The sequence below is a fragment of the Microcebus murinus genome, chromosome 4 (genome assembly GCF_040939455.1).
Source record: "Microcebus murinus isolate Inina chromosome 4, M.murinus_Inina_mat1.0, whole genome shotgun sequence".
NCBI classification, from domain to species: Eukaryota; Metazoa; Chordata; class Mammalia; order Primates; family Cheirogaleidae; genus Microcebus; species Microcebus murinus.
Window position 1 is genome coordinate 57830553 of NC_134107.1, and position 23050 is coordinate 57853602.

Genomic DNA, 23050 nt, shown 5'->3' on the forward strand with positions numbered 1-23050 from the left:
ATGCGAAGCAGTATCTAATTATGGTTTGCATTTCTCTGATGCTATGGTCTAAAATGTTTGTGCCCCCAACCCCAAATTCGTATGTTGAAACCTAATCACAAATGAGATGGTGTGAGGTGGTAGGGCCTTTGAGAGATGATTAGGTCATAATGGTGGAGACCTCATGGATGAGATTAATGCCCTTATGAAAGAGGCTCCAGAAAGCTACCTTGTCCTTTCCACCATGTGAGGACACTGCAGGAAGGTGCCATGTGTGGAATCAGGAAACAGGCCCTCACCAGACACTGAATCTGCTGGTATCTTGATCTTGGATTTACCAGCCTCCAAAACTGTGAGAAGTACATTTCTGTTGTTTATAAGCTACCCAGTCTATGATATTTTGTTACAGTAGCCCAAAGGGACTAAGACATTTGATGACAAATAATGTTTAGCATCTTTTTTTGTGTTCATTGGCCACTTGTATATCTTTTTTTTAGAAATGTGTATCTTATATGTCATTTTTGAGAAATTCAAAAGTTTTGTAGCACTTTAAAAATTGAGATATACTTCACATAATATAAAGTTCACCATTTTATTTTTTATTTTTTTATTTTTATTTTTTTTGAGACAGTCTCGCTTTGTTGCCCAGGCTAGAGTGAGTGCCGTGGCGTCAGCTTAGCTCACAGCAACTTCAAACTGCTGGGCTCAAGCAATCCTGCCTCAGCCTCCCGAGTAGCTGGGACGACAGGCATGCACCACCATGCCCGGCTAATTTTTTTTATATATATATATATATTAGTTGGCCAATTAATTTCTTTTTGTTTATAGTAGAGACGAGGTCTCTTGCTCAGGCTGGTTTTGAACTCCTGAACTTGAGCAATCTGCCTGCCTCGGCCTCCCAGAGTGTTAGGATTTCAGGCGTGAGTCACCGCACGCGCCCTAAAGTTCACCATTTCAAAGTGTACACTGTAGTGGTTTTTAGTACATTCACTATTGTGCAACCAACACTACTAGTTCCAAAACATTTCCATTCTTCCCTAAGTAAACCCCATTTCTCTTGGCAGTCATTCCCATTTTTAACCATTTTATAGATATTCCATATTTTGTTAATCCATTAATGTTATCTGTATACTTCTGTGTGTGTCTTCTGTCCAATTTTGTAATTGGATTGTTTGTTTTCTTGGGGTTTTAATGGTTCTTTAATAAGACCCCATCTCTACAAAAAATTTAAAAATTAGCTGGATGTGGGGGCATACACCTGTAGTCCCTGCTACTTGGGAGGCTAGAGTGGGAGGATCACTTAAGCCCAGGAGTTCAAGGCTGCAGCAAGCTATGATTGGGCCTCTGCACTCCAGCTTGGGCAACAGAGTGAGACTTTTCCAAAAATAAGTGTCGAAAATAAATAAATAAATAAAAATTAAAATGCTCAGGCCAGGGCGCGGTGGCTCACGCCTGTAATCCTAGCTCTCTGGGAGGCCAAGGCAGGCGGATTGTTTGAGGTCAGGAGTTCGAAACCAGCTTGAGCAAGAGCAAGACCCCGTCTCTACTATAAATAGAAAGAAATTCATTGGCCAACTAATATATATATAGAAAAAATTAGCTGGGCATGGTGGCGCATGCCTGTAGTCCCAGCTACTCGGGAGGCTGAGGCAGTAGGATTGCTTGAGCCCAGGAGTTTGAGGTTGCTGTGAGCTTGGCTGACACCCCGGCACTCACTCTAGCCTGGGCAACAAAGCGAGACTGTCTCAAAAAAAAAAATTAAAATGCTCATTTGCCAAACCCAAGGTCACCTAGATTTTTTCCTATGTCATCACTAAAAGTTATGATTTGGCATTTTACATTAGATCTATGATCCATTTTGAGTTAATTTTTGTGAAAGATGTGTAAAATTTATATTCATTAAGTTTTTGGTTTTGTGGTGGATGTCCCATTGTTGCAACAGTGTTTGTTGAAAAGACCATCCTTTCTCCATTGAATTGCCTTTGCTCCTTTATCAAAGATCAATTGACTATATTTGTGTTGATCTATTTCTGGCTCTTTATTCTGTTCCATTGATCTATGTATCCATTCTTTTACCAATACCACATTGTCTTGATTACTGTAGCTTTATAGTAAGTCTTGAAGTTGGGTAGTGTTAGTCCTCCAACTTTGCTCTTCTTCTTCAGAATTGTATTGGCTATTCTGGTCTTTTGCTTCTCCATATAAACTTTAGAATCTGTTGATATCTTTAAAAATCACTAGCTGTGATTTTAAATGAGATTGCATTGAATCTACATATCAAGTTGGAAGGAACTGACATCTTAACAATTTTGAGTCTTCTATCCATGAACATTTTTATTTACCTCTTTTTTTTATATTTCATCAGAATTTTATAGTTTTCCTCATATATATCTTATATATATTTTATGAAATTTATTCCTAAGTTTTTTTGTGGTTTTTTTGGTGTTAATTTCAATGGTAATGTGCTTTTAATTTCAAATTCTAATTGTTCCTTGCTGGCACATAAGAAAGCAATTGACTTTTGTATATTACCTTTGTATTGTATAACCTTGCTATAATCAGTTATTAGTTCCAGTAGTTTTTTTGTTGTTGTTGATTCTTTGGGATCTTCTATATAAACAACCATATAATTTGCAAATAGTTTTATTTCTTCCTTCCCAATCTGTATACCTTTTATCTCCTTTTCTTGTCTTACTGAATGAACTAGGACTTCAATATAATGTTGAATAGGAGTGGTGAGAGCAGACGTCTTTACTTTGCTCTGATCTTGGGGGAAAAGCTTCTACTTCCTCACCATTATGTATAATGTTAACTGTAGGGCTTTTTTTCGTAGTAGTTCTTTAATAAGTTGAGGAAGTTCCTTCCATTCCTAGATTGCTGAGAGTTTTTAGTAGGAGTAAGTGTTGGATTTTGTGAAACATTTCATTTTGAAATGCTTGTGCAACATCCAGAGGGAGATGTTGGGAAGATGGTTGGATATAAGCATCTGGGGACCGGGCTGTAGAAAGGGAAGGGAATCACTGGTGTATCCACGATATCTGAAGTCCTGGCCATGGATGTGATTGCCAGGGAAGTATGTGTAGCTGTCAGTCAGGCAACTGGCCAACTTGGACAAAAGTAATAAAAAATGTTATGCATAATAAATACCTGTGAATCTAAATTTGTGTTCCTGAAGATATCCTGACTAACTCACTAGAACCATAGTGTAAATACTTGTAACTGCCTGCTGTACCTTAGGCACCATGCTAGACCCTTCTCTTGCACTATTGGGTTGTCTCATTTAATCCTTACAGTTTGTAAGGTGAATACTGTTAATCCCATTATCCATATTGAAAAAACTGAAACCAGAGTTTCAATATCTTACCCAGGTCAGACAGCTCCTAAGACAGAGTTGAAAGTAATTCTATAGATTTCAGTTTCTTGAGCAAAATAAAAATAAAAATAAAAATAAAAAAGAAAGTAATTCTAAAGCCAGTGCTTTCCCTACTAGCCCATACTGCCCATGGTGTTTGAGCACAGCAAAAACTAAGGCTCAGATCAGATAGCTAGACGGACTGTGAGGAAAGGATATGGGCTGCATCTCCTGGTTTGTGGGGCCACCTGGAGCTGCGAGGCTTAGTACCACTCCCACCAGGAGAGGGGAGCTTGCCTGGCACATGGCACCTAGCCTGATGTGTCAGTCCCTCACTGGGAGGAGAGCTGGCGGTCTAAAGGGAGCCTCCAGAACTCAGGCAATAGTGGCACAGCTGGGAGGACAGTTCCTGATCCACGGCCCGGTCCCTTACACCCTTGGCCCTAGTCTTCCACAGATCCTGACCCCAGTATACCTGTACTTTCTAACCCCCCAGGATGGGCCCAAGATGAGCTTGGGTGCTGCTTTAAAGCAGTTTGAATAATTCAGGTCCCAGAGGCCTGAGGTGTCAGTTTCAGTTGCTCTGTTACCATGGGCACAGGTATCCCAACCCTGCAACTAAGCTAATGAGAAGAGCTAAGAGCCCCCCCATCCTGTGCGTCAGACCCCTCAGGGCTGATAAAGTCCCTGTCCCTTGTTCTGAGAGAGCAGCAGACACCTAGATTCCAGGTGTGCAGGATTGCAGGAAGGAGGAGAGGTGAGATGTAACAGACGTAGGAGAAAAAGAGAGAGATTGGAAAGAGGCAGACAGGAAGATCAGAGTCAGGAAGGCAGAGAGACTAAGAAAGAATTACAGAGAGAAAGACAAAAGGAAATACAGACAGTAAAAAGTAGGGGGGCAGGGCCCAGAAGAGGGAAGGACCAGCAGAAGAGAAACAACAGATGCCAAGGACCAAGAACTAAAATCCAAGGCCAGGTACAAATAGCAGGGTCAGAGAACCGGAAGGGCTACAGGACTCCCTGGAGGGTAGGTGGACCCACCAGAGATCTCAGTCTTACTTTTGACGTCTAGATACTGGCCACACCATCCTTGCCAGCTGGGCCTGATTTTGCCCCAGGTCTGGCCGAGAGGCCTCACATCCGGAGACTGGCACCACCTCTTGCTGTGGCCAGGCCATGGAGCCCAGGAGCCACCACCTCAGCCTGAGCCTTCTGCTCCTGTTCCTACTCCCTCCAGGTATGAAGCTCAGTAAACCAGCCCTGGCCTCTCCTGGCCTCATGGTATTCCTGTCCTCCCCAGATCTCTCTCCACATGGTCTCTGTCTTTCTCCTCATCACCTGTGCTGAGAATAAGCACTCTATGTGGGGAGTATGGAGAAAGGGGTGCTGAAGAGGGGGAGAGGAGACATGGCTAGTTGGGGTGGGATGGTGAGTGGGGAGCTTCCAAAGATAGGGCTGGAAAAGTCAGCGGGGCCAGATCATGACAGGTGTGAAGGCCAGACCAGTGCTTTATCATGCAGCCAGTTGGGAGCCACTGCCTGGTCAGATGTGCATGTTTAAAAGCTTGACCTGTTGGAAGTGTGGAGGGAGGTGAGCCTAAGAATGTGGGTGGGTGCAGAAAGGAGCCTGCTTCTATTGTGGTCCAAGCTAGCGAGGATGGAGTCAAGAGATGTTTAATAAAATTTGGGGGATTTAAATGATCTGACAAGATTTGGAGGTTGGTTGGATTGCAGAGGGAGAAGAAGGAAGGGGGAAAAGGGAAGGATAACTCCCAGGTTTCTGGCTGAAGTCAATGGGGTGCTATTTGCTGAGATAGGGAACACAGAATAAGAGCATGGGTGTGAGAAATGAGTTCATATTTTGGACCTACAGAGTTTAAGGTGTCTGTAAGAAATTCAGGAGCGCATTGCTCCTGAATATATTTATGGGTCTGGAGTATATATGGGTCTGGAGCTCAGGAGAAAAGTTTGAGCTGAAGTAAAAAGAGAAAAGCCAAGGACAGGATTCTGGGGAATAATATTTAAGTCAGGGACTGAAGAAGATGTGTGTCAGGAAAGCCTAGGGAAGAATGTGTTTTCAGAAGGGGGAGTGTCCCATCATATCAGAAGCTTTGAAAACCAACTGCAGTGCAGATGGAGAATTAGAAACAGGTTTGAGAGACTGGAGTGGGGGGTGGGGGGACATGCCTGAGTGAAAGTTTGGACTCCTGTGGGCTATTTGGGTCCCTCTAGCATCTGTAGCAGGGCAAACAGAATCCAGGTCCCAGGAAGAAAAAGGGAAGGGGAAGAAATTTGTCAGCCTTGCTCCAGAAGATAGTACCAACCCACTCTATGGCCTTTACCTCATCCATCCCTGGAGGCAGCCCAGGGAGGAACTGGAGCCACAGCTAAAGTGACAGAGAGCAGACATCAGAGACCCATTCAGAAGGTTCTGAGACAGTGGAGTAGGTGATAAGGCTCCAGCCTTGGGAGTGGAGGGTGTGAGCAGAGGTCCCCAGACTAGGGTCACAGATGGACAACCCTTCTTACTGATCCCCCAGAGTGCTTGGGAGCCGAGGGCAGGCTGGCTCACAAGCTGTTCCGTGACCTCTTTGCCAACTACACAAGTGCCCTGAGACCTGTGGCAGACACAGACCAGACTCTGAATGTGACCCTGGAGGTGACGTTGTCCCAGATCATCGACATGGTGCGTTATGGCAGTGGTATAGCCGTGGAATGTTTACCTTAACAGTGTCAAGGAACAAAAGAGGGAGAGACTGAGATTATCCTTCAAGCAATTCTTTTTCTGTAAATGTTTATTTTTTTAATGGGTGCAGTACCTTCTGCTGTCACCCTTTTTGTGTAAATGTTAATTATTAACAACTATGATAAAAGTTACTAAGTATTGGATACTAACTCGTGGTGCCCATCACTTCGCACATTTGAATCCCCACTAAGCTGGGATTAGATAACCGCTGATGAACCTGAGGCCCAGAGAAGAGAAGAAGGTCACATAGAAAGGTCAGGCCTGGGTGGGAACTGGACTGTATGGGCAAGCTGGGTGTGTGGATGCTGACCAGAGCCCTATAGGAGAGTGTGCAAATGAGGGTATGCAAATACATATGTCCACATCTGTGCCCACTCCGTGCTCCCCACTAGGACGAGCGGAACCAGGTACTGACCCTGTACCTGTGGATCCGGCAGGAGTGGACAGATGCCTATCTACGATGGGATCCTGATGCCTACGGTGGCCTGGATGCCATCCGCATCCCCAGCAGTCTTGTGTGGCGGCCAGACATCGTGCTCTATAACAAGTATTGCCCTCCCCTCCTACCCCTCTACAGGGTTGCTGCTAGCCCCAGACGTGCCTGATTCCCCCTCCCCACCACTGACCTGGTTGCTATACTGCCCTGGAAGCTTTCCCCAGGACCCTTCTAAGATTCCAGGAGCTCACAGCCCCTGCATGGCACTCCCACTTTAGGCTGCACCAGGCCAAACCAGCCTAATGTCTCTTGGGAATCCCTGGGTGGTCCAGGGCCAGTTCTGTGTCTCTCCAAGAGAGGTGTCTGGGACACAAGTGCCGCTCTATGGCATACTCCACCCATCCAGGCCAGCTCTGTGTCTCTCAGGGCTCCCCAAGCGCCTAAGGGTCTCTTTCCTCCAAGGCTTAGCCCTCTGGAGCATTTTTTTCCCCCAATGTCTCTTTGACCAGTTCTGTATCCCCCAGCCAACACATGCTCTGCACACTTTCCCTGAGGCCCCTCCACGAGTTTTACAGATGACTTCCAAGGGAAGACACTAGGTGGCCCAGAGCTACCTCCAGGTTCTGCAGGGGAATTTTTACACTGCCCGGGGCTAGATCTGTGTCCCTTCTGGGCCCTTCAGGCGCCACCCCTTCTAGGCCTCCAAAGGTAGAGGGCCTTCTCTGGGCACAGTCCACCCTCAGTGCTCCCCCTAGCGGCTTTGTAGCCTTAGCGCGGATCTAGTCACAGAGCCCCTTCAGGGGCTTGGTTCTGGCCACCGGGGCTCGGGGCAGCTCCTCGGGCCGGCCACGGCGGCCTCAGAGAGCTCTGCCTGCAGGGCGGACGCGCAGCCGCCGGCCTCGGCCAGCACTAACGTGGTGGTGCGGCACGACGGCGCCGTACGCTGGGACGCGCCGGCCATCACGCGCAGCTCGTGCCGCGTGGACGTGTCTGCCTTCCCGTTCGACGCGCAGCGCTGCGGCCTGACGTTCGGTTCGTGGACGCACGGCGGGCACCAGCTGGACGTGCGGCCGCGCGGCGCCGCCGCCAGCCTGGCCGACTTCGTGGAGAACGTGGAGTGGCGCGTGCTGGGCATGCCGGCGCGGCGGCGCGTGCTCACTTACGGCTGCTGCTCCGAGCCCTACCCCGACGTGACCTTCACGCTGCTGCTGCGCCGCCGCGCCGCCGCCTACGTGTGCAACCTGCTGCTGCCCTGCGTGCTCATCTCGCTGCTCGCGCCGCTCGCCTTCCACCTGCCCGCAGACTCCGGCGAGAAGGTGTCGCTCGGCGTCACCGTGCTGCTGGCGCTCACCGTGTTCCAGCTGCTCCTGGCCGAGAGCATGCCGCCTGCCGAGAGCGTGCCGCTAATCGGTGAGCCGGCCGGGCGTGGGGACAGCCTGTGCCCTCCCGGGGTGATGCGCGTGGGTGTCCACCAGTGCAGGGGCGGGGAGCCGGGACAGCGCCGGAGTCAGCAGAGGGGTCCTGCTTCAGTGCGTGAGAGGCGGTACATGGGAGCGTGGCCTCATTTTGAGATTGAGGGGAAAGGAGAAGGCCCCTTCGAGGGATAACAGCTCTCGCATCTAGGGCCGGGAAGAAGTTGGTCTTTTCTCAAGACCTTGATGGGGAAGCGTCGCCGTCCACAGATCATAATAAGCAAAACATATTGAGTGCTCGCTGTGTGCCAGGCACTCCCCCAAGCGTTTGATATTAACTCAAGTAAACATCACCACGAACCTATGAGATAGGTTCTCTTGTTATCCCAGTTGTACAGAAAGGATCCGTATCTTGAGTCAGACCATGCCTGTAACTCTTTGGGAGCATGACTTCATGGGTTGTGTGTGAGTGCAACCTCCAGCGGTCATGGCAACAATTAGGGAGCAGATAGCTTCTGACAACCCACTTGTAGGAATGAGAGATGGGGAGAACTTGGCCCTTACCTCCTTCCTGCTCCCTCCGTTGGGCTTGGAGGGTCCTGAGTGCCTCAAGGTGGGCTTGGTCCCATTTGTGCAGAGGTGGCTGGGAAGCTCAGGACCCACAAGTTCTTTTTTTGGGCCCAATTGGCTCTCTCTCTTGCAGGGAAGTACTACATGGCCACTATGACCATGGTCACGTTCTCCACGGCACTCACCATCCTAATCATGAACCTACATTACTGTGGTCCCAGTGCCCGCCCAGTGCCAGCTTGGGCTCGGGCCCTCCTGCTGGGACACCTGGCACGGGGCCTGTGTGTGCGGGAAAGAGGGGAGCCCTGTGGGCAGCACAAGCCATCTGAGTCATCGCCTAGTCCCCAGCCTCCTGAGGGGGCAGCTGGGCCACAGGCAGGCCCTTGCCATGAGCCACAGTGTCTGTGCCGCCAGGAAGCCTTACTGCACCATGTATCCACCATTGCCAACACCTTCCGCAGCCACCGGGCTGCCCAGCGCCGCCACGAGGACTGGAAGCGCCTGGCCCGTGTGATGGACCGTTTCTTCCTGGGCATCTTCTTCTTCATGGCCCTGGTCATGAGCCTCCTGGTGCTGGTGCAAGCCCTGTGAGGGCTGGGGCTGGGTCCAGGGATCTGCTGCAGCCACGGCACCTCCAGACAGGGATGGCCAAGGCTAGGTGGTTGGCCTCTCATAGGCCAGCCAGTCTCTCCCCATTGCTCCTAAGAGCCTGGGATACCCTCCCTTCAGGACCAGAGCTACTGACTTCACTATCCATGAGGGAGCACTCACTGTCTACGTACCCTAACTAAGGGTATTACAGAGCCTGCCACTCCCCTAATTCCAGAGGAGCAACTCTGAAAAGGTCAAGATCAAAGTACAGTTTTGGCAGGATGGATTTAAATGTCCATGCTGGGTGTTGGAGCTATTAGTGGGGAGAGTGTGGATTATTATATAAGAAACAGAACTATCTAATTCTCTATTTGCCTCCCTCAGTAGCTGCTGTTGTAGTCTTGCCTGTCTCTGCTTAGGGGCTCAGGAAGGGGGATAGTCTTGGTCTAGTTTCCAGAGCAGGACGCTGTACAGACATTCAGCCCAAAAGCCCGAGCTCATAATAAAGTAAGTGTGTGCCTAGCAGCCTCTCTGTGTACTGTCTTACCCTTGGGCCCCCTGGTGGTGAAAGTTGGGGACCCAGTTCAGTCTCTCTAGAGAGAAGAACCTCAGGACTCGTGGATTAGAGCAGAAGTTATATCTTTGATGACAAAAAAAAGGAGTGAGGCCGGGTGCGGTCGCTCACACCTGTAATCCTAGCACTCTGGGAGGCCCAGGCAGGAGGATCGCTTCAAGGTCAGGAGTTCGAGACTAGCCTGAGCAGGAGCGAGACCCCGTCTCTACCAAAATTAGAAAGAAATTATCTGGACAACTAAAAATATATATGGAAAAAATTAGCCAGGCATGGTGGCGCATACCTGTAGTCCCAGCTACTAGGGAGGCTGAGGCAGGAGGATCACTTGAGCCCAGGAGTTTGAGGTTGCTGTGAGCTAGGCTGGTACCATGGCACTCTAGCCTAGGCAACAGAGTGAGACTCTGGCTCAAAAAAAAAGAAAAGAAAATGAGTGGGATTTGGCTGAGACCCTGGCAGAGGGCCCAGAGCTCTCTCTTCCATCTCTCCTGCTCTCTGTGCTCTGGAGTTAGGTACAGTCCACCCCATTCCCGCATGCAGACATTTGGAGCTTGACAGCGTCCAAGGTTCGGCAGTACAGGGACTAGCCGTTCCCAGCTATTTGTTCCTTTCTGACTTTCACACATTTCCTGGCACCACCTCTGTGCTTGAGACACAGTCTCTGCCCTCAGGAAGCTCACAGTCCAATGTGGCAGATAGATACAGACACGTGATCCATGGAAGCATCTAGGGACCCATGGGAGCACAAAGGCAGGGCCCCTAATGGGGGAGGTCGAGAAGGCTTCCTAGAGGAGTGAATAGGAATTTTCCAGGTGGACATATGAGACATTTAAGTAACACCAGCAAGTACCATGGCCAAGAGCTTTCTTCTCCCATCACCCCCCAAATGAGCTGAAGTCCCTTCTATCTTTGAGTGAGTTGCTGCCTGTCCTGGAGTCCCTTTACCTCTATTCAGAGGATAAGGTTCAGTCCCCAAATTCTTTCCTGTTTCTCCATAGCAGATCTGGCAGCTGCCAGAGAATGTCCCAGAGTTCCATGCAAGAAGGTTTACCAGGCATCTTGGCAACACGTAAAGCACACATGTGGCCATGGCATCCTCAGGGTGGGCAGCAGCAGGCAGAGCTGTTTGGTGTCTGGTGGGTTAGAGGAGGCCTGGACTCTCTGGAAAGGCCCTCACCCAAGGAACCAGAGCAGCAGCAGTAGGGGCCAGACTGCAGAGAGGGGGCCCTGACCCATAGCTATAAGGCAAAAAGAAAGAGAAAGAGAGAGAGAGAGAGAGAGAGACTGATTTAAGAGCAAAGCGAGGATATGAAGATACAAAATGGAGAGATGGCAGAGTGAGCTGGAAAGACTGATATACAAACTGTGACAGTCGACAGAGATAGAGACCAAGAATTCAGGGAGGGGCTGCCCCATGGCAGTGGGTTATCAGAACTTACTAATGTTAGTGTCACTAAAGTTGGTATATGACCCCCGCCACATGCTACTAAATTTTGACTGCCTTTAAAAAATAAAGAATTTAGGGAGAAAGGTAGACAGAATTGAGGAGACCAATGAGAGTCATAATGCCCCTTCCAGAGATCATTGGGTGTGACCCCTTGCCTTCTGTTGACTCAAATGAGGCATTGCAGGTTGGGATGGAGCAGGGAGCAGAGATCCAAGCAGGATCTGGTCATGCTGAACTTGACTCCTCTGCCCCAACACCAGAAGGGGAGGTGCCAGGGCAACTGGGCGGAAATCTAAACTTTTCCAGTGCCTAAAATTGCATCATCAGAACTCAAAGAAGATGGTTAGAGACCTGGCTTCTGGTCCTGGCTCTGCCACTAACTCACTTTGTCACCTTGGGCAAGTCACTTCTGTCTCAGGGTCTCACTTTACTATTTAGCGAGATATAGATACTACACATGACTATATGGAAAGATGCATGAGATGCTGTCTGGGGAGTGCTGGGCGCCATCCTGCTGTGTGCTTCAGAGTGTGGCTGTAGAGCCAGGCTGTCTGGACTCCACCCCTTACCAGCTGCATAGCACAGGGCTGCTTGCTTCTCCTCTTTGTGCCTTAGTTCTGTCATCTGTAGACCAGGGTGATGATGGTATCTCCGCCACTGGAGTGTGGTGAGGATTAGTGGGATGGTGTGCACAGAACACTGAGTGTTACTATGCCAGGGAGAATGACGGGAACAAAGCCTAGGCCAGGACCCTTCCTGCCCACCATCCCCAGAGGCCTGAGGAGAGAGGAGAGACCAAGGCTTGGCGAGGAGCTGCTGTTTCTTCCCTGGAAGCTTATTCCCACTGTGAGAAGTGGTGGCCCAGGTAGGCCTTGGCAGAATAGGTACTTAAGGGAAAAGAAAAGTCACAGATGAGAGGGACCTGGGGATCATCTGGTCTGATTTTCTTATGATACATATAGGGAAACTGAGGCCCAGAGAAAGATGAGTTGGTTAGAGGTTAGTGCAGAGCTTGTACTAGAGCCCAGGCCTCCAGCACCCAAGGCCTGGCCTCAGCCTTCAAAGGTGGGTCCAAGGGAGTCCTGAGGGCAGCAACGGAGACAGTGGGCTCTGTCACTGAAGGAGGAGGGTTGAAGGGAGGACCTTGTGGGGAGCAGCCTGACTCCTGATCAGTGGTCTTCTCCTGTAAGGGCGGGGCAGACTCAGGCTGGAGAGTAGCTGTCTCTGCTCCCCTAACCAGCACCCCTACCACGTATACATCTCAGGGCAAGGTTAGCAACCCCTATAGGTGCCTGATTAAGAGAGTTCCCCCATGTCCCACAGCAATCCATGTGTCCAAGGCATGAACCAAGCTGGGATAAACAAGGGGGTGCCTTGTCCCTGGCTGATATGAGATGGGCATCACCAACCAGATGTCACTTTACCCAGGTCAGGGACAGAGAGTTGACTTTGTTTGATTAAGGAGGTTTTTCTTATAGGAGGGAAATCCAGGTGAGGGCCCAACCCCAGGACAACCTGTTCATCCCCTAGCTGAGTCCCACAGCTGTTTGCAGCCCTTACCTGAATTATCCAGATGGCAGGGTCCAGACTTACACTTCTTGTCTGTAGGAAAGAAACAGTAAAGAATTCTCAAGCCTCAGTTCTCCAGACAAGAAGGAACCTCAGAGTCCTGGTGGTCCAGCCCCGACTTGTTAACAAAAACTGGTGCATTTTCCCCTAATTCTGTTCCCTGATGCTGGGACCTCCCTTGACTAGGTTTGACTTGACCGTGAGCAGGGAGCCGGCCATCAAAGCCAGGATCTGTTCTGGGGACTCCTGCTCCCTTGGCCTGTCACTTTGCCTTTTTTTCCACACCCACCTCTTCTTCTTCCATGCCTTGTCCCAGCCAAGGAGGGGCTGGTTTGTGTTCTTTGCATGTCTTCCTCATCTTCCCTCAATTCACACACAGTCCTGATCTTGTCCACAGTGGAAACTGAAGCCACATGAACACCTGCCTGACCACAGCCCGAGCCGGGCCTTAGGGGCACAGCACCCGGCTGCTGTCTCACTACCCCTGCCACCTTTGCCCAGCACACACCACAGCGCATGATTCCTATTCCATCTAATAAATGCACTCTTCTCGGAAACTCAGGTTGGGGCTCATACTCACTTCTGGCAAAAGCGGTTTAGGTGTCAATACTCTGGCTGGAAAACAATTCCATTTCAGCTTCCAGCCAGGAGAAAAGTCTACTCAGGGCTCCTTGTCCCCTAAAACGGCCATTGCCTTGATCAGGAAACCGTCTTGAGCCCCAGCTTTGGCTTAGATACCTTCAGAGGGTCGTGTCTCCCTTCAGATGGAAGGGTTGGGGCTGGTGGACATGACTGGGTCCTCCTCTCCAGCTAGTGGTGTTTATGTGTGCATGCCTTGACCCCAGGGAGTGGGAGCTTGGGTTTGTCAGAGGCCTTCGTGGATGGGGGAAGCCCACCTGCTCAGGTGCTGACCCGTGAGAGCCCTTCTCACCTTTGATGTACTCGCAGTTGTATGTGCTGCGCTTGCCCAGGGCCCGGAGGTAGATGCGGGCGGGGCCCTGGGCTGGTCTGCTGGCATTGATCACCTGGAAGGTCTCAAATGGGGGGATCAGCACCTCTTCCTCTCCAGGGAATAAGGAATAGGCCTTGATAGGGGCCCCAAGGCAGGTCCAGATGCCAAAGAAGGTGTCCTTCCCAAAATTCTGGGCTGCAACATTCTGCAAGGACGCAGAGGCAAAACCCCCCAGTCTCACGGTGGCTCCAGGCCCCGCTGGCCGGAAGCGCAGGCCATGCACCCCTCGGAACACCTGGCGGCATTGGGGCAGACGCTGGCTGCTGCTCAGCAGCTGTAAAGCCTCCGTCAGCAGGAAATGGAGTGTCTTGAAGGAGAAGTGCTGGAGGTAGTAGTTCCGCGACCGGCCTGCCTCACGCACAGCTGCGTTGAACTCCTTGTGCAGCGGGCTGTTGGCTGTGTAGGCCAGGAGGGCCACCCCATGCTCATCGCGGAAGCCCGGGGGTGGCGGGGGCAGACGTGTAGGGCTGAGGTTCCACTCTGGCCCCCAGGCCCGGCGCTCCTGCCATTGGCTGCTTGCCAGCGCCCAGCCATCTGCATACACTTTGTTGGTCTGGAACTCTGTGTGGTTGAGATCTGGTAGAGCAGCCATCATGGCTACGGCACAGCCAGCGTACTGGTCATCAAAGGAGGCCAGGGCCATGTCCAGGGGCAGTTCTTGAGAGAAGAGGTCTCGGCGTTGGATGGGGTGGCTTTGGGCCTGAGGGGACAGGAGCGGCAAGGACTGAGAGGATGGACCTTGGGAGAATGTGACCCTGCCACCCAGCTCTCCCCTCCACTAAGGGGGACTTGAACTGCTGAGAAAGGCACTAAGGGCCTCAAACAGACCTGCGGGGGAGGGGGATTGGGAACAACTGGCTGCAAGTTCTCCAAGACCAGTGTCTGGGGCTGTCCCCCAGGGCTGAGCGATCCCCAGTGGAAGTATCAGGCATCCTTTCCTCCCTCTAGAGTTCAGAAGAAGCCAATAGCTCAGCTCCCTGCAAGGACGGAGGCAGTGGAAGATGACCATACCTGAAGTGCTTCCATGAGGCCCACGGCTGCAAGTAGCAGAGACATCATGGCAGGCATCTGCATGTTGGAGGTGACCCTGGGCCAGTTGCTGTCTCTCTTTGGGTCTCAGTTTCCTCATCTGGAAAATTGCAATGTTAATCTGTATAGTTTCATAAAAATTAATTGACACTTGTCTGCACCATTCCCAGCAGAGTCACAAAATAGATATGGAGGCTCAGAAGAGAGAGAGAGGACCCTTCTTACTGGAGAGAACATGGGGTACTTACTGGAGGAGGTGACACATGAACGGGATCTCGCAGGATGAATAGGAGTATAAAAGGTCAGCAGGTGGAGAGTGGGAGAGTGCAAGATAGGGGTTTGGGATGGGAAAGGAGTTTTGGGGCAGCAGAAATGGAGAAAGCAAAGGTACTAGAGGTAGGAACTCTGCAGATGTAGAGAGGGAAAGACTGTCATCTGGTCTGGCAGAGCTCGCAGGACTGGGCCAGTCGTGAAGAGACTGCCACAGTGAGAGGTCTGGGCTCCACTTCATGGGGGCGGGGGGGGGGGGGCAGCACAGGGGCAGATCCAGGAGTAGTCAGCTGGAGCAGCCATAGTAGGACTCCGGGGACAGTCTTGGAGCAGGGCCTGGGATCTGGAGGTTCCCCTCTCTCCCTGCGGTCCTGTTGTGGATGAGACCTCTTCAAGCCCTCGACTGCTTCTAGGGAGGGACAGATATAAACCCCTCTACTCAGGAGGCTGAGGAGAGGATCTCTGTCTCAAAACAAAACACTCCCAGGGTTCCGGGGAAAGAGGGAATAGGGGAGAGTACAGATGTCACCTGCTTCCTCAAGGGAAGCGGAGGGAACCATAAGCGTCCTGTACCCCGTGGATAGCCACACCGAGGTCTGAAGTGGCTCCAGGGAGGTGTCCAGGCATCGGGTCAGGGTCAGGATTGGAACAGACGGTTTCTAAGTCAGCACTATTCCTGCTACTGTTGCTCCTCTCCCACCTCCCGTTTATTTTTATTTATTTTTTTTTTTTTATTTATTTTTTTCTTTATTTTGCTCTGGACAGTGCTAGGATCGTTTATTTTTATTACAACGTAATGCTTGCTTGTTGTGGGGCAGGAAGAGTGTACGGATCACAAAGTCCAAGTCCCCTGTCGTCTTTGTCTTCTCCATATCCCCTCCCCACTCTCACACCCACACCAGCCAGTGGGAGGGGGGGTGCTGACCTATGATAGCCTTGTCCTTTGGGACCTTTTTCTAAGCATATACAAATAATATAACATTTAAATGTACATTTAGACACATAGCTTCAGGTATGCAGCCTGTTTTGGTTTTTATTGTCATTTTTTTTCAAAGAGAAAAAGGAAGCCTGCTTACACATACACATTCTGTAACCTGTCTTCCCCAAGTAACAATATATCATGAACTTCCTTCTGTGTCAGTAGGTAGATATCTACCTCATTCGTTATAATAGCAGCATGGTATATTTCATGATATAATTAAGCTATTATTTAACCATTTCAGAACAGATTCACATTTAGGTTTTTCCCTAATTTCTAAATGTTATATTACTACTACAGTGAATACTCATATATATAAATTCTTTTCTAGTTATGTACATATTTCTATAGAAAGATTTTCAAGAAGTAAAATGAGATTTAAAGGATATGAATATTTTTTATTTTGATAGACACTGCCAAACTGCCAATCTAAGCGGTACTAGTTTTCCCTCCCACCAGCAATGAATGGAAGTACGCTTTTCTTCACATCTTTGCTCATGTTGAATATTATTGATCTCTTTTAAATTTTTATTTAACTGGTGGGTACAAATGGCATCTACTTTTTAATTTACATCTCTGTTTCAGAACAGGATCCATCATAACTTTAAATTTTAACTTTCAAAAAGGCAGTACATTTTCATTACTCAAAATTTAAATGGCCCACGAGGCATACAGTGAAAGGCAGTTCCCCAACCCCAACCTCATGTTTTCAGAGGTGACAAGTGCTTATTTTCTTACATATCCTCCCAAATCTATGCATATAAAAGCAAATTCAGGCCGGGCGTGGTGGCTCACGCCTGTAATCCTAGCACTTTGGGAGGCTGAGGCGGGCGGATTGCTCAAGGTCAGGAGTTCGAAACCAGCCTGAGCGAGACCCCGTCTCTACCAAAAATAGAAATAAATTAATTGACCAACTAAAAATATATATACAAAAAATTAGCCGGGCATGGTGGCGCATGCCTGTAGTCCCAGCTACTTGGGAGGCTGAGGCAGTAGGATCGCTGAGCCCCGGAGATTGAGGTTGCTGTGAGCCAGGCTGACGCCACGGCACTCACTCTAGCCTGGGCAACAAAGTGAGACTCTGTCTCAAAAAAAAAAAAAAAAAAAAAAAAAGCAAATTCACAGGTGTTTGTGGTTTTTTTTTTCTTTTACAGAAATGATAATAGTCAGTCCTTCTTTATCTTTTAGAATCTAATGAAAGCTGAAACCTCCCTTCAGAAAACGAACATATGCACCGTTATGCAAATGTTATATAGATTTCAGGTGGTTATGCCTCTGCCCCCAACCTCATTTAGGTTAAGCATCCCTGCTCTGTCATCCCCTCTGGCTCTAGGGGGACCTCAGTTTTGATAGTTCAGTGACTCTAAGACACAGGGACTCTGTGGGTCTATAATTTTATCAGTCTTCAAATATAAGATCCTATAATTGCCAATATACAACTTAAATTTAAGGTATGAGCTTCTCTGGGCACTGGCGCTGGGGTTAGCAGTAGTTTTTACCAAATTCAGTATGTCCAAAACTAGACTCATTATCTTCTCTCCCTCAAAACCCGCTTATTCATTCATTCCACAGTTTTGTTGTTGTTCAGCATCTTAGTTTGTCAGTCGCTAAAGATAAAATTAGGAACAACAGCAACAAAATCCACATCCCTAGTTCTTTAAGCTCTTTTGAAGTGGAGATGGCCTTGAGTGTGCAATTTGAAGCAGTGTGTGATACATGTTACAAAAGGAACCAAAAGAGCCTAGCTAAAACAGATTTGTGGCAGGAGTGGCATCTAAATGACGAGCTAACCAGAGGAAGCACACAGTGTATAGAAATGAAAATGGCACCACAATGGGATGTAAAGCATGAGACACCCCTACCCATTCCAGGATGGAACACTAACTGGGCAGAATATGTGGCAGCAAAGCACTGATTGAACTCTTCTCTGTAATCTCTTGGAATCCACCAAAGAAGCCTGAGCTGCTATAACTAGATCCTTGCTCTCCTGTGGAGAATCCAGTCTATGGGTTCAGGTGGGGCTTTCCCCACTCTGTGCACGCTGGGGGTGAGCACATGACCCAAGCAAGGCTAATCAGAGCCTTCGCTGAGATGTGATACATGGATGCAGGGTGAGACAGAGCGTACCTGACACCACTGGTTCCTCAATCCATATCCCCTGAGCCCACCTTCGAGTCCACATGCAGTGAGTGGTTCTCATGCAGGCTGCCAGCTTCCCACTTCTAGTGCTGCCCATGCTTCTGTGTCGGAGGCTTTCTCCATCACCCTGGGAGCCTGCTTGTTGCCAGCACAGGGCAGCCCAAAAGTGCAGGGGATTTAATGTTCCCAAGGATAGCCTTCGACCAATGAGGGATGGAAGTCAGATTCTCTGTCCCACAGAGGGTCCTCAGTAGGACTAAGCCCCAGATGACCACAGTGGTTACATGCTCTGTAACACACTTTTTATTGGCTTTTTTCTTTTCTCTAACTCTGCCACTCCTTCACTTACATTTCCTTGGACCACCTTACAAGGAAGCTCATTGTACCCCCAAGCCCTTGGAACTCAATCCAAGAGATTGGAACTCAATCCAATCTTTTCTTTGGAAGCTGCTCCTGCATCCTGGTCCCCAGAATGAACACATGAGGGACAGGCCTGAGCCAGACTGACAGCCAGAAGCAGAGCTGCCCACCAAGTCCAGTTGACATTAGATAACTGACAGCCAATCCAAAGACCCAGGGACATGAGAATAAATATTTGTATACCGCTGAGATTTTCTGGCACACAACAAGAGCTCACTGGGCCAACCGTACCCTTCCCTGCCATGTTTCTGCTCCCATATGCCCTGCAGTAAAAGAGAGAGATCAGAGGCTTGGAGTAGGGAAGAGAACTGTGAGGTTAGACTGGGGACAGTGAATCGTGTGGACTGACTAAGGAAAGGGCAGTGAGGAGGGACCCAGAGTTACAAGGTAGAATTCACTAAACTCGGTGTCTTTTGGGCTAGAAAGAGGTGAGAAGGAAGAATCAAGAATGACAGCCAGGTTCCCATCCTTTAAGATGGAAACACAGAAGAGAATTGAAGAGAAGTTTTGTTTTTTTTTTAAAGTTGAAGCTCCTTTCTTATTTCCCATCATCTTTCCTCATTCTTAAAGTACTCCAGAGTATCCCTCTCCCAGCACAGCTTTTCTTCCTTTTTCTTTTTTCAGCTTCATTGAAGTATAATTGGCATACAAGAAACTGCATATACTATACATAATTTGATGAGTTTGGAAATATGTATACACTTATGTTAGTATCACCACAATCAAGGTAATAAACATATTCATCACCTCCCAAAGTCGCCCTGTGTCCCTTGTTTTTATTTTGATTTTTTGTCTTCTTTCTTTTTTTTTTTTGAGATGGAGTCTCATTCTGCTACCCTGGCTAGAGTGCAGTGGTATCACCATAGCTCACTGCAACCTCAAACTGCTGGGCTTAAGCAATCCTCCTGCCTCCTCCTGTCCTGAGTAGCTGGGACTGCAGTAGCACTACTATATCCGGTTGAATTTTCTATTTTTTTTAGAGACAGGGTCTTGCTCTTGCTCAAGCTGCTCTCAAACTCCTGAGCTCAAGCAATCCTCCTGCCTCGGCCTCCCAGAATGCTAGAATTGCAGAGTGAGCCACTGCACCCAGCCCTATCATTTTTAAATGTATTTTTCCAGAGCTATTTTGTACATACATGTATGCACATGTGTGTACATGCATATATATTTATTATTATAGTACCAGTACAAAGTAGGTGCTCAAAAAATATATTGAGTGAATGATTAGGTTTGGAGAGGAGGGGAAATGGTGAGTTCAGTTTGGAAAATGTGAACTCTCTGGGTACAGATGTCCAAGAGGTGGCAGAATGGACAATAAGAAGAGACATTTGCAAGCTATAAGTGTATTAAAGTCAGGGAAGGGATGAGGTCCCCAGGGAGAGAGGAAAGAGAGGGTTGAAAAGCTGGAGGGATAAAACCAGAGCTCAGGCAGAGCGGAGCTTCTCAGTTCCTAGAGGCTGGTTGCTTCTGGCCCTCAGGCTCTGTGAGATACCCTGGTATCCTTGTGATAAATTCCTCATTAGGCTTTATCTAGCTCAGGATGATTTCTGTTAGCTTGCCATCATGTGATATGCCATCCTAATTATTCACCCAGTCATTCATGATGGTCACCTGGGTATCCATTCATTCAACCATTCTCATATTCACACATTTGCTAACTAAGGCTGGGCCCTACACGGGGCTGGGATTCCCCTTCCCTTTCCCCCTCCCACAGCCCTTTCCCCTGCTCGGGTGTACACCTGTCTCCTCGCCAATCTCCCCACCCCCACTGTCACCCCTGCTAACCCACCTGCCAGGGAGCAAGAAGAACAGTGTTTCTATCACGTTCCTTCCCTGTTTAAAAGCCCTCTGTGCCAAAACTGACTGGAAGAAATATCTCAAAACACAGAGTGAAAACTCAACAGATGACAATTACAAAGGAAGAGATACGAACACATCTAGGAAAAAAAATTGCAAAGAATCAAAACCAAAACAAAACATCCATACATACCCCTAGGACAGAGTCCAATGTCCTTATTCTGGCCCTCAAGGCCCCCTGTGACCCACCTCCATGAGCCCTTCAGCCTTCAGGGGTGCCGCCATCCCTGCCTGGCTTCTGCAGCACAGAATGAAGTTCCAAGGGAGCGGGGCTCCCTTGCTTCCCTCCCTGTGATTCTGCATACCTTGACCCTGGGATGCCCTTCTCCTGGCCACCCACTCTTCAGGGCTTAGTTCAAGGTCATCTCCAGGAAGCTCCCTGAGTCCTCTGGGCTCCCACATCACCCTGTGCTGTCCTCTGTCACTGTCCTTGTCACACTGTGCTGCCCTTTTGTGTGCCTGTCTCCCCTTCTGGCCCATGAGTTCCTTGAGGGCAGGGACCAAGTATGAGCCATTCTGTGTCCCCAGGGCTTGCCCCCAGGCCAGGCACAGGGGAGGCCCCTAGAATGCTGAGCACAGCTAGCTATGTAGACCACTGCAGAGCAGGTGGATTGCTGACCGTGGTGAGCAGTGTCAGGGGATTGGGGGCCAGAGTGACGGGTGGGTGTGGGGTGAGGGAGCGGAGACACCGGCCAATCCCTTGCACAGCCCACAGGGGCTGCCCTTCTGTCCTTCCTCTCGTCCTGCTCAGAGCAATTCTCTTGTCAGTTTCCCCTCATCCAGGTTTTCGAACATTCCCTTCTCTGCATATGACCCCAAATCTCTCCCCAAGAATCCCAAACTTCCTAGTGGCCCCAAACCCTAGATATCCCCAAACCTCTCCATCAAAGTTTCCCTGAAACTTTTTCTCATGACTGCTAAAACTCCACCACTAATTCCCCCAATTTCACCCTTTTCCTGCCTGGCGTCGGGAGGAGGGTGGTGTGCTCCTTACCTAGGCCTCGTCAAGGGTTGGGAGGCTGGTGTGGATCTCCGCAGTGGTCACCTGGGGAGTGGCAGGCCAGCTCTGTCTTTCACACTGTCAGTCCCCACCCCATGTGCCTCCCCTGCACAGCTGCTCAGAAATGTGACTCCCCACCCCATCTATTTCTGGACATCTCTTCAAGGCTCAGGAACACTGGCCTCTGCCCAGTCCGACCTGGGCCAGTGTTCTTCCCATAACAAACGGAATCCCCGAAGCCAGAGACAGTGGGCTGAGGCACCGTGGATCCAGGCTGGGGCAGCTGCCTCCTTGCTGGATCTGAGTCTGCCCGCCCATCACCCATCAGCCAGCGGGGAGGAAGAGAGGCTTTAGGGCCCCTGGCCTCAGGGAGCATCTCCCTACCTTGTATTCCTTTCATGGGAACATTGGGACTCACCTACGGAGGCTGAGTTCTGGGTCCCAGCTCCAGCCCTGACTTACAAAATTATCTTGGAGGACTGTCTGCCACACTCAGGACCCCTGGCCAGTGACTGGGTTTGACTCCATCTCTTGTCAGGGTTGATTTTAGAAGGGTGTTGTCTTGGTTCTTTGGCTCCTAGCTTAATACCAAGCAGGGCAGGTGCCAGCCAGTGATGGCAGACACTTAACAATTCCACACAAGCAGCTTTTATTGCAGGCTTTTTAAGCACAGAAACAGAAAGCAAAAGGACGCTTCCTGAGGGGGAAGCAGCCCTGGGGTCTTACCACACCTCTGTTGCTATGTCTGCACCTTATAATATGCTTAAAGGTGGGTGGAAGAATACTTACTGTTTTCCTAGGGAAAGCATGAAGAGTTCTTAGAGCTAAGGGCCCTCCCCAACTTTATCCATATAGGGTAATTTCCAGAGGTGGTACACTGTCATGGTGCTGGGGGTGTGATTTTTACTATGCTAATGTATGTTAATGGGGAAAGGGTCTCCTTTGGACATGAGCTTCTAGGTTCTGTAATCCTCCTGGCCAGGAAAAGTCCCTAACTGCAAGTTGTTGTCATTGCAGGTTAGGTTCTAAATGCTCATTGGCCTCCTCATTTTTGCTCCCCTCCTTTCTTCCTGTGGTTAACACTGTCAACCTGCCCCTGTCCCAAACATTCCCTCCTGAGAGATAAATGGGCCTGAATTCTTTCAGGCAAAAGGGACAGATGGTCAGACTTCTATAACTGCTTCCTGCTTAAAAGGGGTTTCATCCCTAGGGTCCTCCTCTTGTCTTTCTTCTGAACCTGTGCCCTACACATTCTGCTCCTGAGATCTGAAAGTGGAGGCATGGAGGTCCAAAGCATTTACTGGGAGAGCCTCAGTTTCCCCAGTAGGCAGAGACTGGACCCCACGGATCATCATGGCTTTGTAACAGAACTGATATAACCTAGAAGAGACAAACTTGACCAAGATGTCAAATAGGCAAGGCCCAAAAATGAACAATAGCGGTAAGGCTGCCAGAGATCCTAGAAGAAGTGTTGGCCAAGAAAACCAGAACTATACAAAATTCCACCAGTTGAATCCCCAGAATTTCCTTGTTCCTGAAAGTTGTTAACCTTCTTAAAAATATTCTGTAAATTAGTTTGTACTTTTCCAGGTTGATTGACAAAGAAATAACAATCTTCACCTAAGAAGGCACATATGCCTCTTTGGTTAGCTGTAAGCAGGTCTATAGCTCT

At 49.2% G+C, this 23050-nt stretch overlaps 2 protein-coding genes and 1 pseudogene across 2 annotated transcripts; 1 reads left to right on the top strand and 2 right to left on the bottom strand.

The window, feature by feature from the left end:
- The first annotated feature begins 1640 nt into the window (after positions 1–1640).
- CHRNA10 (cholinergic receptor nicotinic alpha 10 subunit) lies at positions 1641–9409 on the top strand. The gene is made up of 5 exons (XM_012745023.3): positions 1641–4568; positions 5871–6016; positions 6469–6623; positions 7390–7922; positions 8628–9409. Exons 1-5 carry the CDS (start codon positions 4508–4510, stop codon positions 9083–9085), a joined length of 1353 nt encoding a protein of 450 aa, XP_012600477.1. The 5' UTR covers positions 1641–4507; the 3' UTR covers positions 9086–9409.
- Positions 7596–21455, bottom strand: ART1 (ADP-ribosyltransferase 1). The gene is made up of 5 exons (XM_012745020.3): positions 21373–21455; positions 14696–14813; positions 13604–14384; positions 12664–12705; positions 7596–10894 (listed from the first exon to the last, which is right to left on the bottom strand). The coding sequence occupies exons 2-5, from the start codon at positions 14756–14758 to the stop codon at positions 10830–10832; spliced, it is 951 nt and encodes a 316-aa protein (XP_012600474.1). The 5' UTR covers positions 14759–14813; positions 21373–21455; the 3' UTR covers positions 7596–10829.
- On the bottom strand, positions 12431–12541 carry LOC142870836 (uncharacterized; annotated as a pseudogene).
- Positions 21456–23050: the final 1595 nt, after the last annotated feature.

Excerpts from the sequence above, each read along its gene's own strand:
- CHRNA10 (XM_012745023.3), top strand. The coding sequence starts at position 4,508 with ATGGAGCCCAGGAGCCACCACCTCAGCCTGAGCCTTCTGCTCCTGTTC. Across the intron at positions 4,569-5,870 it reads CCTGTTCCTACTCCCTCCAG|AGTGCTTGGGAGCCGAGGGC; the intron begins GTATGAAGCTCA and ends CTGATCCCCCAG. Across the intron at positions 6,017-6,468 it reads TGTCCCAGATCATCGACATG|GACGAGCGGAACCAGGTACT; the intron begins GTGCGTTATGGC and ends GCTCCCCACTAG.
- ART1 (XM_012745020.3), bottom strand. The coding sequence starts at position 14,758 with ATGCAGATGCCTGCCATGATGTCTCTGCTACTTGCAGCCGTGGGCCTC. Across the intron at positions 14,385-14,695 it reads GCCTCATGGAAGCACTTCAG|GCCCAAAGCCACCCCATCCA; the intron begins GTATGGTCATCT and ends CTGTCCCCTCAG. Across the intron at positions 10,895-12,663 it reads CTGCCATCTGGATAATTCAG|CTATGGGTCAGGGCCCCCTC; the intron begins GTAAGGGCTGCA and ends TTTGCCTTATAG.